This window comes from Pagrus major, chromosome 5, assembly GCF_040436345.1.
Source record: "Pagrus major chromosome 5, Pma_NU_1.0".
Classification (NCBI taxonomy): domain Eukaryota; kingdom Metazoa; phylum Chordata; class Actinopteri; order Spariformes; family Sparidae; genus Pagrus; species Pagrus major.
Genome location: NC_133219.1, coordinates 24046212 through 24061421, shown reverse-complemented (window position 1 = coordinate 24061421; position 15210 = coordinate 24046212). Strand labels below are relative to the sequence as shown.

Genomic DNA, 15210 nt, shown 5'->3' with positions numbered 1-15210 from the left:
AACCTTGATTTCTACATTTATTTTGAAAATCCTAAACCAGAAGTGGCTGTGATGTAAGCGTTAGCTTCACAGCTCTCATCTCTTCTGTGGCATCCCTGTTTCTCTTAAGTCCTCAAATGCACGACTTTCACCGTCGGCAGAAACAGAGGATGTCGAGGCCTGATTCGTGTTAACGCCACGTGTTAATATGAGGATAAAGAGATAAAGAAATCACCTATTTAAGGTTAGTAACGTACCTTGGGATTCCCTGTTTGACAAGGCGGAAATGGGCCAGATGTCTTGTTTGACAGATGTTGCTAGCTAGCTTAGCTTAGTCTGCTAACATAGTATTTCTACAACTCATGCACTCAATGTTAGCTTGTTTGCGTTGTTTTTTGTACTGACTGATGCTGGTGAGCCGTGTAATGAGTATCGCTATTAGAAAAACAGGTTTTAATGACATATGAAATTAAATAACATCCTCTGAATAGAAGTGTAAGGCACAGGTGCAGCATGCTGGCCTGTAAATCAGGTTTTAGACGGGGCAGGGGCTTCACAGTGTGAAAGCTGGGCGATATTCAGCATAATGTTTACCAATATCTCACCGGATATATGGCCACAGTTAAAGTGGTGGAGATACAATGTAGAAAGGAGAATACTCTCCTCATTTGTTGGATTTTGTGTAGTTTTTCCTATTTGTAGAGACAAAAAAATGAAGACAAAGGTCAGTGACCTCTGCTGATGTGGGACTGTAAAGTTCCCCCCTTTATACTAGCACATTTTCAAATTCAGGAGCATCAGACTTTTTTGGACATGTCTTTGAAAATGTTTAAGGGGATAAAAAGCTAGGTTTACAGGTCAACATACAGTGTCAACCAATATTAACCTCTTTTAAGATGGAGTGACTGTGGTTTGTGAGTAAAGGTAATCACAGCAGTGGGCTGAGTTTCTGTAGTTGAAATACAAAGGGCAGAAAGAGGAAGAAAAAACACTTTTCTAATATGATACAGTCTTTCACCAGGAAACACGTCTTTCAGAACTAGTAAATGAGAAATAGCCCAGGGACTGGGTGGGGCAAGTATTTTATTCTGTTGGCTCATTGAATAGTAGGGTGCAGCAAGTCTAGTTTCCAAACATGTACAGTGTAAGAGCAACACAATCATTACAGATGGTAATGGGAGAAAGGTTGTTGTTGAAGCCAATATTCAAGGCCATCCTATGATATTTGCTAACATATATGCCCAGATATTGGTACTCTTTACTGAATGTGTGACTGATGTACTTAGTAATTAGTTCCTGTTTTCATATTTTATTAGATAGTAGTTTTATTGCTCCTTTCAATACCCAAATCAAACAAAAGCATAAACAGAAACTCTGTTCGTGATGTTTTTATAGCCCCAGTTAAGTTAAAGTGGCGTGATGATGTTTGCTGTTGACTGAAGTTCACTACAACGAACAAAATGAAGAGGAGACTGCTTCGTGGTTTCCTGTCGGAGATTTCCATCCGGACGGCTCTGCTGGTTGTGTTCCTGTAAGTCCACCCACCTTTGAATCGTTGGTTTGTGAATCTGTCCTTTAAAGGGCAGACGTTGTTTTAATAAGCAGCCAACAAACGGAGAAACATACAACATACCAATAGTTCTTTGTTGTGTTTGTGTAGCGTGACGGAGCAGCTTCCTCCTTTCTACCGTGAGATCCAGCCAGAGGAGATGTGGTTGTATAAATTCCATCGTGTGGAGAGGGACCACGTGCCCACCTTTCTTATGTTTGTAAGTAGAGTTGAAATGAGCATAATAAATCCCTCAGTTGAGTTTTTCCCCTCGCACCTCTTCCCTGACCACAATCCCTACAGAGAATCTGAACTAACTTCCTACCTCTTACAGTCTTTAAAGGACCATTTCAAAATGGCTTTTTAGCGCATCAATCACCATCAGTTTACTGTGACAACCATCCTCCAAATCATATCTTGAGTTTTTAGATCAATTCCCCACCTTCCACATAACAACTGGTTTCAATACAGTTAGAAAATCAGTTTGTGGGGACCTGACCTGTGCAGAGTGTCACTCAGAAAAAAGGAATTGAGTTCAAGGATTGCACATATCTAAAGAGTTTTTTTTCTTCACAAAAATTAAAATACCATAAACATTATACTAATTTTTTTAGAAATCAACCTTATGATCGATGGGATTAGGAGTGTCACGATTTCGCAATACTCACAATAATCGTGATATTAAAAATTGAAATATAAATAAATATGATATGATAATATTGTGTAAAGAATCCAGCAAAGATGTTAGGCCTTGTGCATCTTTTGTTTATGAGTTCATCTGGTTGCCTTTCCAGGTGTAGTTGAGTGTAACTGATCTTTCTTTACACTTTTTATGTTTTGGCTACAGACTCTTTCTCCACCTCCCTACACTCTTACTTTCAGGGTAATTTATTTGCCAAAAAAGAAACAAAACACACAGGAAACAAAGTTAAAGACAGATTGGTGGGAGTACTCCTGGTCTATGGTCTAGGATTTTTAGTGTCAGTAGACTGACATAGCCCCTTTTAATGAAAACACATAAAAAATTAAAGACGAGCTTTGTGGATCCATGCTTACAGACTAATATTAATTTGGCGTTAAGTGGATTTAAGTTGTAATACGCGTGTCTTTTTTCTTTGCATCAGAGTGTGGCAGTTTTCACCCCTTTGATTGTAATCCTGGTTTTCGCCTTCCTGAAGAAGTCCGAGCGAGGAGATGTAAAGGAGGCCTCACTGGGTAAGAAAGCAGACATTAGTTTTTCATATTAAAACACAGATACCAACCAGTTGTATGCATTGACTTATCCGTCATTTCCCTCTGTCATCCAGCTGTGACTTTGACTCTGGTGCTGAATGGAGTTTTCACCAATGTCATCAAACTTGTTGTTGGCAGGTAAACATGGATCACAACATAGCAGATGATAGTGACGCCCAGTGTTACAGTGGATTAAAGTCTGAATCTGTCCTCTCTGTGTTTGTTTCTACTTTAGGCCACGGCCAGACTTCTTCTACCGTTGTTTCCCAGACGGTCAGATGAACCTGGAGTTGCGCTGTAGCGGTGACCCAGATGTCGTCATGGAGGGCAGGAAGAGCTTTCCCAGTGGACACTCTTCCTGTAAGGGCCTTTTATGGTCGATTTTGCCAAAGCAGCTGATGCATTTTCATCAAGAGGCAACCAGACAAAACAACAAATGTACAAAGTGGGGCAGGAGGGCAAATTATATATCTGAAAATAGATGTATATAAGTGTATTTTTGCCTCCAGGCTCTTCTTTTGGTGAATAAGCAAGAGAGCGTCCCTCGACTTTCTTAAAAGCTTTGCTCCATGTCTAGTCCCTGCCCTTTGTCATTTTGTAGTTTTCTCTTTGAGTTCTTTCTGTGTCTATATCAAACTTCCTCACCCTTTTGATCCTTTCTCCTTGATCCCAGTCGCTTTTGCAGGTTTGGGTTTCACTGCGCTGTACATCGCAGGAAAGCTGCGCTGCTTCAATGCAGCGGGACAAGGCAGAGCGTGGCGGCTGTGTGCCTTCCTCACACCTCTACTTCTCGCAACAGTGATTGCCCTCTCCAGAACCTGCGACTACAAACACCACTGGCAAGGTCAGAGTCACAGAAAAACAGCAGGTGGTCCAATGCATGATGACATTTGCCTCTCTTAATATTCTCCCAAAATCTTTTTATTTTTACACATGAGCACGAGATTAATTCATGTAAAGCTGTGGGGTCAAACTCTTCACGTCTGTGTGCTGTCTTCTTCTTCTCGCTCTTTCATGCAGATGTGTTAGTGGGTTCTCTGCTGGGTCTTGCCTTTGCCTGGTTGTGTTACAGACAGCACTACCCTCCACTGCAGGACCCTGACTGCTACAGACCTCTTCGCCACAGAGAGACTGTTCCTGCTGCACAGGAGCGCAAGCTGGCCAACTCTAACTACATCCTGCCCCTGTAGCAGAGCAGTACCTGGATCATACTCTTCACTGGTGTCATTTATTATTCTGGGTTACATGGTAATCCTTATAATTCTGTTATTTACATTGTCAGGGCTGGGCAGTTTATCAATATTTATTGTTTCATCATTGTAACTGTATGGTGGGAATTTTCTTTTTTGTATGGTGAAACAAGACACATGGTTTGTTTTCTCAATTAACGACAAATTTCTTCTGAAGGGTTTGTGAAAGACAGGAGAGTTACTGTAAGAAACAACTCCAGTTCAACAGTCCAGAGTAGTGGACCTAAACTATATTAACAACTGAAAGTGAGGTTTTTCAAACCTAAAAAGATATTATTATTATTATTATTATTATTATTATTATACATGGAATATATCAATATTGGAGGGCCTGTTGATTATCACACATATATAACATTTATCACAATCCATCCATATGGCCCAGCCCTACACAAACCTGTGTATTGTGCCTATAGATCACATGACTTTAATAGTCACAACAGCTGAGCAGGTCAACTACACAAGCACTGCACTACTAGTCCACTGCCCATCAATCGCTGGCTCAGCTGCTGTGAAACAGTTTCTCATGTTGAGTCACAATTCTGTGATTGTTTTGTAAACTTTTTCAACAAGCAGGGTTGAGACTTCAGGAAAAAATATACAGTATTGGATGTTTGTGCATTAATGTTCATTACTGACCGTTGAGACACATAATACGGTAAAGAGAATCCGAGCTCAACAGCTATTAGGTGTTAAATCAGTTAGTCAATGGATCGAAAATTAAATGTCAGCACTTTTGATTCTAGATTATTCCTTAATATCATTTATCAACCCTTAATGTAAAACACTTGCAGCTTCTCAGATGTAAAGATTTGCTGCTGTCGTATCATTGAGTACAATTGAATGTACAAGGGTAGGACTCGTATGACAAAACAAGCGATTTCATTTGAAAAATTTAGATACTTTATAATTTTCTGTCAAACAAGTAAAATAGAAGATAATTAAGATCTTAGACAACAAAAACAATCATTAGTTCCAGCAAGAGCTTGAAAAAGGTCCACTTATTAATGATTGAGGGCTTTCAACTGCTTCTCAAAGTGTAATTCAGCAGATGGATCTGGTGTAGATGTGATCAGAAGATGTAAATGTAATATAACAAACACTTGACAAAGACAGCCGGGAAAAAAAGATCAAGGTGGATGTCCTAGAGCCAATACAGGGGTTACAATCTCCACCGTACATGACCACTTGATATCATGTGCCTCAATGTTTGGATTTACATTACTTGATGCCTCTTGGGCCAGCTCCATTCACTAAATGTGAGTTTGGAAGCTCCATGTAATCAGCAAGTGGACCTTTGAGCTGTGGTTATCTGCACCGTATAGTATTTGCTTTGACAAGGGAAAACCGGTCAAGTAAGAGGTGTTAATGTTGGCTGTTCATATCTGAAGTGGGGGTGCGCGATGTGAACAAAATTCTCTATCATAGTTTGTAATGTAATTTTATATCATGATACATTAATGTTATGTCATATATATATAATTGATCTAATGGAAAAGCAACAGTTTATCGATAAAATAATTACGCGGGTGGGTCTTTGTAAGAATAAAACTGGCATTATATTATTTTTTATCAAAAAATTCTATGAAAAGGCCAAAACCATCCATCATTCAGTACTTTTCGACTTCCCTACCCTGTTTGTGGCGCTTAGTCCCAAGCCCATTCATTCCTACTGAAGACACAAAACTTTAACACTCCGTTACTTTTGTACTGTTTATTGTACTTTCTGCAAAAGGCTTAGTAATGTCCTAAAACAGATGGGCACTGTAGTTTTTTGACAGTGGTACTCAACCAGGAGGACATTGTGCATTTTCTGGGGACAACTTTCAGTCGGGGATTAAAACACATTTAATGTCCAAGTTGTTTTTGGAGAACAGTGGAGGTCTATGGCACAGAGAAAATACATATGCACAGGCAATATTTATTAGTATAGGATCAATTTATTATTGGATTTAGTCTCCTCGTGGAATTTGTTGACAATAACAAGAAAGCATATAAATGTTCTTTAAATTGATAGCTATCATGGTATTAACTATATAGTAAAATCTTTGGCATCTGACACAATGATATTGTCCCATCGTGCTCATCTCCCACTCCTATCTGAAAGCACCTCTTTGGTTGTCCTCGTGTGTAGAGCAGGTTAATCAAAACCACTTCTCACATCTTTGATCTTCATAGTTTTGCTCTACTGCCTCTGTTTTGAGTGCTTTTAATCGCTCTGTCTTCCTTTATTATATTTTGAATGTCACCATTCACAAATGTTTTCATATATGGTAAGGGTTCATATCCCCAATCCTCAGTTTAACGCCCAGATGTAGCATATCCACTCGTCTCTTCTCATGGGTTCTGCTGTACTTTCTTTGTAACAACACAAATGCATCTCCACAGCTCATCTGCTAATATCGCCACAAGTTAATACGACTGTAAAAGAACTATTAGATAAATGTTTTCCAACGTCAGTGGTCTCAGGCTTAGTGTAGGTCTGGTTTTCGTTACTGCACACCCTTCTGGCTCCTCTGCCAACCTGTCTGGAGTGTGAATGTTCACCAGAGGTGGGGAGACGTTTGGTGTAAAGGGGTTGGTTTTTGGAACTAGAACCTGAGTGAGATCAGACTGTAACCTCTCCAGGTCATGGTGCTAGCCTCCCAGTGCTCCTGCTGGTCAGGTTTTCTATCCTGTTAATAATTTTATTGGCACACAGAGTTTGGTGGAATTTTATTTTTTCATTTAAGACTTTGAATACTACAGTCTGTGATTCAGCTATGATTTTTATCTTTATGTTTTAATTTTTTTCAGTTTTGTCTTCATGTTAATGTTTGTGAGGTTGAATTTTAACTGGAATGAGCAGGTCAACTTCTGCGTAGGTATGACTGGTTTACAGGTTGAAACATGAAAAAACAAAACTTCTTATGTTTCTGTTTGCGTGTGAAACCAGCCAAAGTTTTTGCATGGTCAAAGCACTTTTGATCGTCGCTGTGAATCAAGCTTAAAGCAGCTGGATCGCAGTGGTTTCAGACCAAACTTGGCAGAAAAAAAAAACAGATGAATTTGTGCCTTTGTTTACTACATTACTTTCTTACTCTCAGTTTATTAATTTTAAGTATATACTGCATGTTACAGTGTATGCTCTGGCATGTTGTGGACACACCTTTGTTCTCAATCTTTACGTTTAAGTTTTACAGTGTGTAGGTTTCAGTCGGCATGCTGCCTTTCTTTACCTCAGAAAAAAAATGTTATGTACTTTCCATAAATAATGTTGCTGATGGAGTCAAATGTGAAGATTTTTAGGAAGAAATATGTCATGTTTAGAACAGAGTAGCCAAGAGGAGGAAAAACTTCACTTTTTACAAAACTTTGAGACAAATAATATCTTAATTTACTCAGTCTTACTGGTATTTATGAGATGATGTACAGGTCTAAGTGTATTTAATTTGGGGGCATGTAGGAGTTTACTTGAATTTTGAATTTTTGTTTGTTTACCTTTAATGTGATAATGTTATTTCATGAAAATAGAGATCATATTTGTGGGCTCATAGGTTTCTGGTGGATCTCTCAGACAAAAAAAATGTTGATTAGACTGCTGCATTTTGATAAAATCCTGCATGTTTCACAGCTAAAGAGCAACATACTTTCTTCATAACTGTACTTTCCATCCAAATACCCACATATCCATCCATTTCTGTCAATTTATGTGTTTTTACTGTATCAAGTTAATGATCATGTCTGGGCTCCTTCAGATCTACTGTTATGACGAGGGATGATATTAAAATTTGCCTGTTTGCTTTATTTAAGTCCTGCTCATCATGATTTGCCTTGGCTTGTAGGACCACATAGCAGCCGCTAATGCTGATACATTATCCTGATTGTACATGTTGTGATGCTTTTAATGAATCTTTTGGTGACACTAAATGATGTTTCTAAATAATCTTGCAATACACACTGTCCTTTGCTTATTTTCTTGTGAGTCATCCTGTTTTTGTGTGATGATTGACAATATAAATATTTTAGAGTAAATGATATGTTGAAAGGCAGGGGGGGCAATTAATATCAGGATACAGCAAAAAACAAATGTTTATTTCAAATATACTTCACAAATAGACAGTTTTAAAGCTGCAAGCTCTTGATTTTCATATTTCTATCGGATGTGCTTATTGTTTTGGTGTTGATACTGGAAAGTCACACATGAACATGTCAAACTCAGATCAAATATAATCTCGAAGCCTAAAAGTCCTGCAATCAAGTCTTTCTCATAAAAGTATCAACATCAAAATATATTTAAAGTAGAAAAATGAATTCAACATTACTTAAATGTTGCAGCTGTTAAAGGTGGGGCTGCTTGGTTGTCTATTTTAACAATATATCATCTATAGCATCATTATCTATTTGATTATTTATATTTTGTATTAATAGTTTAAATCTGCAAAGTACCCAGTAACCAAAGCTATCAAACAATTGGAGCTGAGTAAAAAGTCCAGTATTTTCCTCCAAGATGTAGTGGAGTAGAAACACAAAGTATTGTACTTGAGTAAATGTATTAAACTGGGATTAGGTGCCTCAATATTTGAATTACTGCAGAGGTCAGTTGAGTCTTTCAGTTAGTTTTCTTCTCTGTTTAAGCTTCTGAATGAAACTTTACGTAATAAATGTTTAATCATAAATAATTTTGCAGGAAACTGGTAAAATACCTGTCTAGTTGTCTAAACTTTGACAGGTTTGCTCCTCTTTGTTTCAACGCTTTGAAAGCAGCTTTGAAAGCAGCTTTGTTTTCTCAAAATGGTGGGCGTGGCCTCGATCGTATGACGTACGTCATTTCCCCCCTCCAGTGATTGGTTGGATGTGACGTGCAGATTTGGCGCCACATTTCCAACAAGGAACAGAGGTCCGCTGCGAAAGAGCTCCGCATTTGACAGTAAACCAAAATAACCCGCTGTTCATGCCACTTTAGCGATATTATACCGGGTTTGTTTCGTCCTAGAAGTGTTAAACCGACGTTTTGGAGAATGTTCATCACGGACATAAGAAGGGAATTTTATGAAGTAGTTGCCAACCAGGTACGTTGTTTTGGCTAACTAACATTAGGTTAGCTAACTTGAAGCATGACGGGCTTTGCTAACCTCACTCAGCAGATATGTAACTTTGCGTTATCGTCAGTTATCAAACTGAGTCGTATTTATTTTGTATATGTTGTACTAAACATGATCTGTCGTATGTTACCTGGCTTTCAGAGAGTCGCACTCCTGGTGGCATCAGACATCGACGCTCTCTGCGCCTGTAAGATACTACAGGTAAGATAATCAGCTAACTGTTAGCAAACATTAGCTCCTCACCTTCTGTTTGTTTACCACAGACTGAGTTTGCAAATGAAATGTGTTATGTAGTTGTGCCCCTCACTTACAGTAAAAAAATGTCAGTGAGTTATTTGTAGTACTTGGCAGCTCCTTCCTTGTGTCGTGTTTTTGTACTTGGGCAATGTAAAATCTTCAGGTTATATCTTGTAGGTGCACATTTCGTTACATTACGTTACATTTTCAGATTTGTGACATGCATTGCTCTCAGTTACACAGTGGCTTCAGATTGTGTGTTCCCATGTCCTTACTTGTCATTGAAAGGCTAATGATAAACAAGTAAATTAAGCAATAATTGCAGAATCTTTTTGTCTCTTTACCAGGCGCTTTTCCACTGTGACCAGATCCAGTACACACTTGTCCCAGTTACAGGCTGGCAGGATCTTGGCACTGCCTTCCTTGAACACAAAGAGCAGGTATAATCACATCGGACTTAATTTACACACAGCTAAAGGACAGGGATAAACAAGGAGGAACTGTTGAGGTTTGTTACACTGTCACTTTAAACTAAATGTGTTATTTTGGTGTATGGCAGTTCCGGTACTTTGTTCTCATCAACTGCGGGGCAAATGTTGACCTTCTTGAGATGCTGCAGCCAGATGATGACTCCATCTTCTTCATCTGTGACACTCACCGGCCCATAGATGTGGTCAATGTCTACAATGACAGCCAGGTGATGGATAATGATCAATTCAGCTCAAATGATTGATAAAGAAGGAAGCAAACTTGCACATTAATTTGTTAATGTTGACTGTGCTGCAGCCAAATGTGTTTTATTAGCTTCTTTGAAATTTGTGAGTTGACAACAGAATATTGAACATCTCTGTGGAAACTTTGCTGTCATGCTTACACTTCTGGAATCATCTTATCCACAGATAAAGCTACTAATCAAACAGGACGATGACCTTGGTGTGCCCTCATATGATGATATCTTTCGAGATGAAGATGATGAAGAAGGAGGTGACTCTGGAAATGAGAGTGACGAAGGCTCAGAGCCATCTGGGAAACGGAGGAGATATGATGAAGTACCTATTAAGTAGAATGAGATACACCACTGAAATTAATCAGAACAGCTTTGACCTGACTCTAATGATCGTTTGACTTTCTTTGCAGGGGGCAGTTGAGAGAAGGATTGACAGACAACGAGCGAAGCGCGAGTGGGAGGCACGAAGGTGAAGTGTTTTTAAAGGAGGTGCACAGATGGTATTTGTCGTTGACATTATAATTTCTGAACTGACAATCATGTTTCACTCATTTCTCAGGAGGGAAATCTTGTTTGACTATGAGCAGTATGAATACCATGGGACTTCTGTGAGTAGACACTTTTTTCTTTTTGAGTCCTTGAATGCCAAGATGAGAATGACGAATGAATTGGATGATTTGCGTGTCTTAAAAATGCTAAAAACTTTCAAACTGTAAAAAGGTTTTTATATCTGCAAGCAAATTTCTTTTATGCATAGATTTATGTGTACATGACTTTGATTTCACATATTCTTGAAATGTTTTCACGTGTCTGTTGTCAGGCTGCAATGATGTTTTTTGAGCTGGCGTGGGTGTTGACTAAAGACACCAAGGACATGCTCTGGTAAGCTGACAGATAAAATGTTTTTTTTTTGTACATGCACTGCACAGATTTTTAGAAGTCAACTGCTGATTTTGTTTTTTTCTAGGTGGGCCGTCATTGGGCTGACAGACCAGTGGGTTCATGATAAAATCACACAGTGAGAAAGTCTTCACTATTTCAGATTCTAAAAAACATGCTGAAGTACAGATATTCGTGGTTACCAGATGTATTTACAGTGTTTGCATCAAGTTGTTTACTCACACTGAATTCTATTTGTATGTCTTCTTCCTTTTTTAGTATGAAATATGTAACAGACATCGCCACAATGCAGCGGCACGTTTCCCGGCATAACCACCGAAACGAGGATGAGGAGAATTCCCTCTCTATCGACTGTATGAGGATTTCCTTTGAATACGAGTATCCTTAATTCATCTGAAGTTTTTTTTTCCCCTACACAGTTAAGTGTCATAGTGGCAGGAATCACTCGTATGACCTTTGTAGCTCTTTTGTTCTTTGAGTTTTCTTTAACCCTTTGCTTCAGCCTCCGTTTAACCCTCTACCAGCACTGGTCCCTGTATGAGAGCATCTGTAATTCCTGTTACACGTCATGCAGCTTCAAGCTTTGGACGTTAAACGGCCAAAAGAAACTCCAGGAGTTCCTGGCTGACATGGGGTAAGTGCTGAGAAATCAATGTTTTGTGTATTAATAGGGAAACATTTATCTACAGAAGTAATAATTGTGTTCAATGGCATTTTATGCAAGTGTCTAATGGGAAATAAAGATTTCTTACTTTTAAATGACCGATATTTAACAGGCTGCCTCTGAAGCAAGTGAGACAGAAATTCAACTCCATGGACATGTCAATCAAAGAGAACCTAAGGGACGTCATTGAAGAATCCTCCAATAAATACGGGTATAAATCTAGAAATAACTCAAAGAAGAAAAGGCTCTTTACACCCACATGCATTTATTGACAGACAGCCTGACATGATATGTCTTATTTTGTTTCCCCTCCATCAGTATGAAGGACATCCGCATCCAGACATTTGGTGTGCACTTCGGCTTTAAGAACCGCTTCCTGGCCAGTGACATGGTGCATGCTACTGCTGCCTTGCTGGAGAGTACTGAGAAAGATGAGAGCGACAGTGACAACTTCATCAAGGCTCTGGACTCTCTTTCCAGGTGTGTAGCAGAAACTTAATGTTAGACAGTTCACTGACCAAAATCCTGATGCTCTTGTATTTTCTCATATGTTGATAAAATGACAAGAAGTATTTTAAATCAAAAATGTCTGTTTATAAGCAAATTACACAAACATTTGTGACAACTTAAATTTCTATGCTCTGTTGATCTCTTTTCTGTATAGGAGTAACCTTGAGCGTCTACATGCAGGCATTGACCTGGCTAAGAAGAAGCTGATGGCTGTCCAGCAGACAGTAGCCAGCTGCATCTGTACCAACCTCATCCTGTCACAGGGACCCTTCCTCTACTGCTACCTCATGGAGGTATGAGTGACTGTATGACCTGCAGTTGTGTGTGTGGCTGCTTCTTAACATAATATCCTGCTCAGCTCAATATTCTCCTTCTCCTGCTCTTTCATGTGTAGGGAACTCCTGATGTGAAGCTCTTTTCTAAGCCCATGGCCTTGACTCTTCTCTGCAAGTACCTACTGAAGGCTTTTGTCCATTCTGTAAGTATCTGATTGTAAAAGAACAAGCTTTTCACTTGCACTGAAAACACACTGCTGTTGGTGTCTCTTTCATTTATGGTGTTTTTGTCGTTTAGACGAGGAATAAGCGCTGCAAACTGCTTCCACTCATCATGGCTGCTCCCAAGGACGTGGAGAAGGGAACTGTCATTGTTGTGGGGATCCCACCTGAGTCTGAAACATCTGACAAGAAGAAGTAAGACGTCACTTTCATTAGATATGTAGGATATTACCAAATATAGCTAAACCAAAAATATATTTTATAAATACAAACAATACCGTATTTTCAAAACCTGTTTGACTCACAAATTTTTGTATAAAATATAATCTCAGAATATTGAAATTTGAACTATACAGTCAAATATTTTATATCTGGTATGATTTCGCTATTGATTCTGAGGACCTGTCAGCAAGGGAAATGTTCTTGCCATGTAATGTGATCCTTTTTGGGAAAATTAACACATTTGTCCCCTATCTTTTGCTGATTTAATCCATGTTTCAAGTTGACATTGTTATACTCAAAACTTTTAAATCATCCTTATTCAAAAATAACTGCGTCACCTTTCCTTAGAGGTCCAATATACAACATTCAGTCTCATTAGTTGTCAGGAAACAACTATTTGCTATTTATGATTTAGTGCACAAAAGATATTGTGAGCAGAGCGTGGTGTTACACTCCTTCTCTGTGTTATCAAGCTTCCATGTTTTTTGTTTTGATGGTCGGTCTGGCTGCACGTGCATGTGAGCCCTCTCCCTTTGGAACTGTTGGACCATCCCCTTTATAAGGAGACAGAGTGAACAGGGTTGCCAAGTCTGTGGTTTTTCCTGCAGAATTGGGCTATTTTTGAAGTGTTGAAGGTTAGGTAGACCTATTATTCATGCAAATGCAGTCTTGTCAGTGTCAAGACTGCATTTGCAGTCTGCAAACGCCACTTTGTTTTGGTCTAGCATGCTGGTGCTCAACTGTTACCACGAGTAGTGCTCAATTTGGCTTTTGGGACCTTTAAACTTGCATTTTTGCAGGGAAATTACTTTCTTTTGTTAGCAAGTTGTGTTGTTATAAAGAAGACATGGGGTCAACAGTGACGTCCTCAGATTGCTTCGAGAAATGACTGAAACTATTAATTGATTATCAGAATTGTTAGTTATTCATACTCTGCCAATCAACAGCTGTGGTTGTGTACAATACAAAATACACATTACAACAAAAATTGTATTTCCTCAACTCTTATCCTTTCCTCTGTACTCTCTAAGTTTCTTTGGTCGAGCCTTTGAGAAAGCTGCAGAGAGCACCAGCTCCAGAACTCTTCATGACCACTTCGACACCTCAAGTAAGTGATATCCTAGTTTACAGTTTTCATTGTGGTGTGTCCAAGTTCTCATGAATGTTTTATATGGGTCGAGGACAATCTCTTCATTAGACACTAGGTGGCAGTCTTGTCTTCATTTCTAGCAGAGCATCAATTAACAAAAAACTGATGACTCAGACATACTGGACATCATAAAACAAATTTGATTATATGGGGCTCTTCTCACATTGTGCAGTGTAACTACACATCAGTCATCGTTCAGAAGATTTGCTGAGTATTTATTACACCAACTACTTCCAGTCCTGTGGCTATCAAATACATGATATTTGATTTGTTCAGAAATAGAAATATGTGTGTTTATTAGTTCTTCCTTGTGTTTTTCCCTCTGCAGTAATTGAGCTGAAGACAGAAGATAGGAGCAAGTTTCTGGATGCACTCATCACCCTTCTGTCATGAGAGGACACGAGAACATGAGTTATGAAACTGAGTTCTTTGTTTTAGTCTCGAATGGTGTATGTTAGATGTGACTGAAATTAATGCGTCACACCAGACATGTGCAGTGTCACCAACAGAAGAACTGTATCTGTTTTAAATGTTTTTATCATTTTGTGTGTATATTGTACAGTCTTTTTGTAAATGTGTGGAAGTCTTACTTTTACTTTTCAATTCTTGTAACATTTGTCTTTTATTCCTGTCTTTGTATGTGAGTGCTTCTTCACATTTATACATTTTTAAACATGTTTAATAAATCATAGTAAGTTTCTCAAATGTTTTGTTTGCCTATGGTCATTAGGAAGTATCTAGTATGTTAGTTCTTGGGTCTTCCTCTTCAGTCTTCTACAGATTTGACTTTACCTTCACATCTTAGATTCATACTATTAACAAGTGCTCTTATATCGTATATAAAAGCTGCCTCTTATGTTTTTTGTTGTGCCTATACTGCCTTGACTCCAAATGAGTAATCCCATGTCCCACAGGGATTACCTGTTTTACTTCCCTGGGAAAGGATAGATGCTTGCTTTCAGTAGTTAAATTGCTAATTTCAAAAAGTTTAAATCATGTTTTTCATTTCTTATCTACTCAATGGCCTGGATAGAAAACGTTTAGGGGGTAAGGAACAATGTATGTATGAGACCACAATGCTGTGAGAAAGTGACCCAGTTTACATTGGTCAATGTGATTGTGCAACTTTAAGTTGAAACAAGGAACTGTGAGATTACATCTTTATCATGTTACTTTATCTGCTGATTTAGGACCTGTAAAATAGGACC

The 15210-nt window shown here is 38.6% G+C and overlaps 2 protein-coding genes across 2 annotated transcripts; both read left to right on the top strand.

Moving 5' to 3' along the window:
* Positions 1–117: 117 nt before the first annotated feature.
* plpp5 (phospholipid phosphatase 5) lies at positions 118–7966 on the top strand. Its single transcript, XM_073467010.1, has 8 exons — positions 118–223; positions 1375–1510; positions 1640–1748; positions 2653–2743; positions 2836–2899; positions 2997–3121; positions 3435–3605; positions 3782–7966. The coding sequence occupies exons 2-8, from the start codon at positions 1440–1442 to the stop codon at positions 3949–3951; spliced, it is 801 nt and encodes a 266-aa protein (XP_073323111.1). The 5' UTR covers positions 118–223; positions 1375–1439; the 3' UTR covers positions 3952–7966.
* An 894-nt stretch (positions 7967–8860) lies between these two features.
* Positions 8861–14707, top strand: cdc45 (CDC45 cell division cycle 45 homolog (S. cerevisiae)). Its single transcript, XM_073466560.1, has 18 exons — positions 8861–9062; positions 9237–9296; positions 9680–9772; positions 9892–10029; positions 10232–10381; positions 10470–10528; positions 10619–10667; positions 10880–10941; positions 11027–11077; positions 11218–11337; positions 11462–11593; positions 11736–11834; positions 11942–12103; positions 12288–12426; positions 12528–12611; positions 12707–12825; positions 13884–13960; positions 14331–14707. The coding sequence occupies exons 1-18, from the start codon at positions 9012–9014 to the stop codon at positions 14393–14395; spliced, it is 1710 nt and encodes a 569-aa protein (XP_073322661.1). The 5' UTR covers positions 8861–9011; the 3' UTR covers positions 14396–14707.
* Positions 14708–15210: the final 503 nt, after the last annotated feature.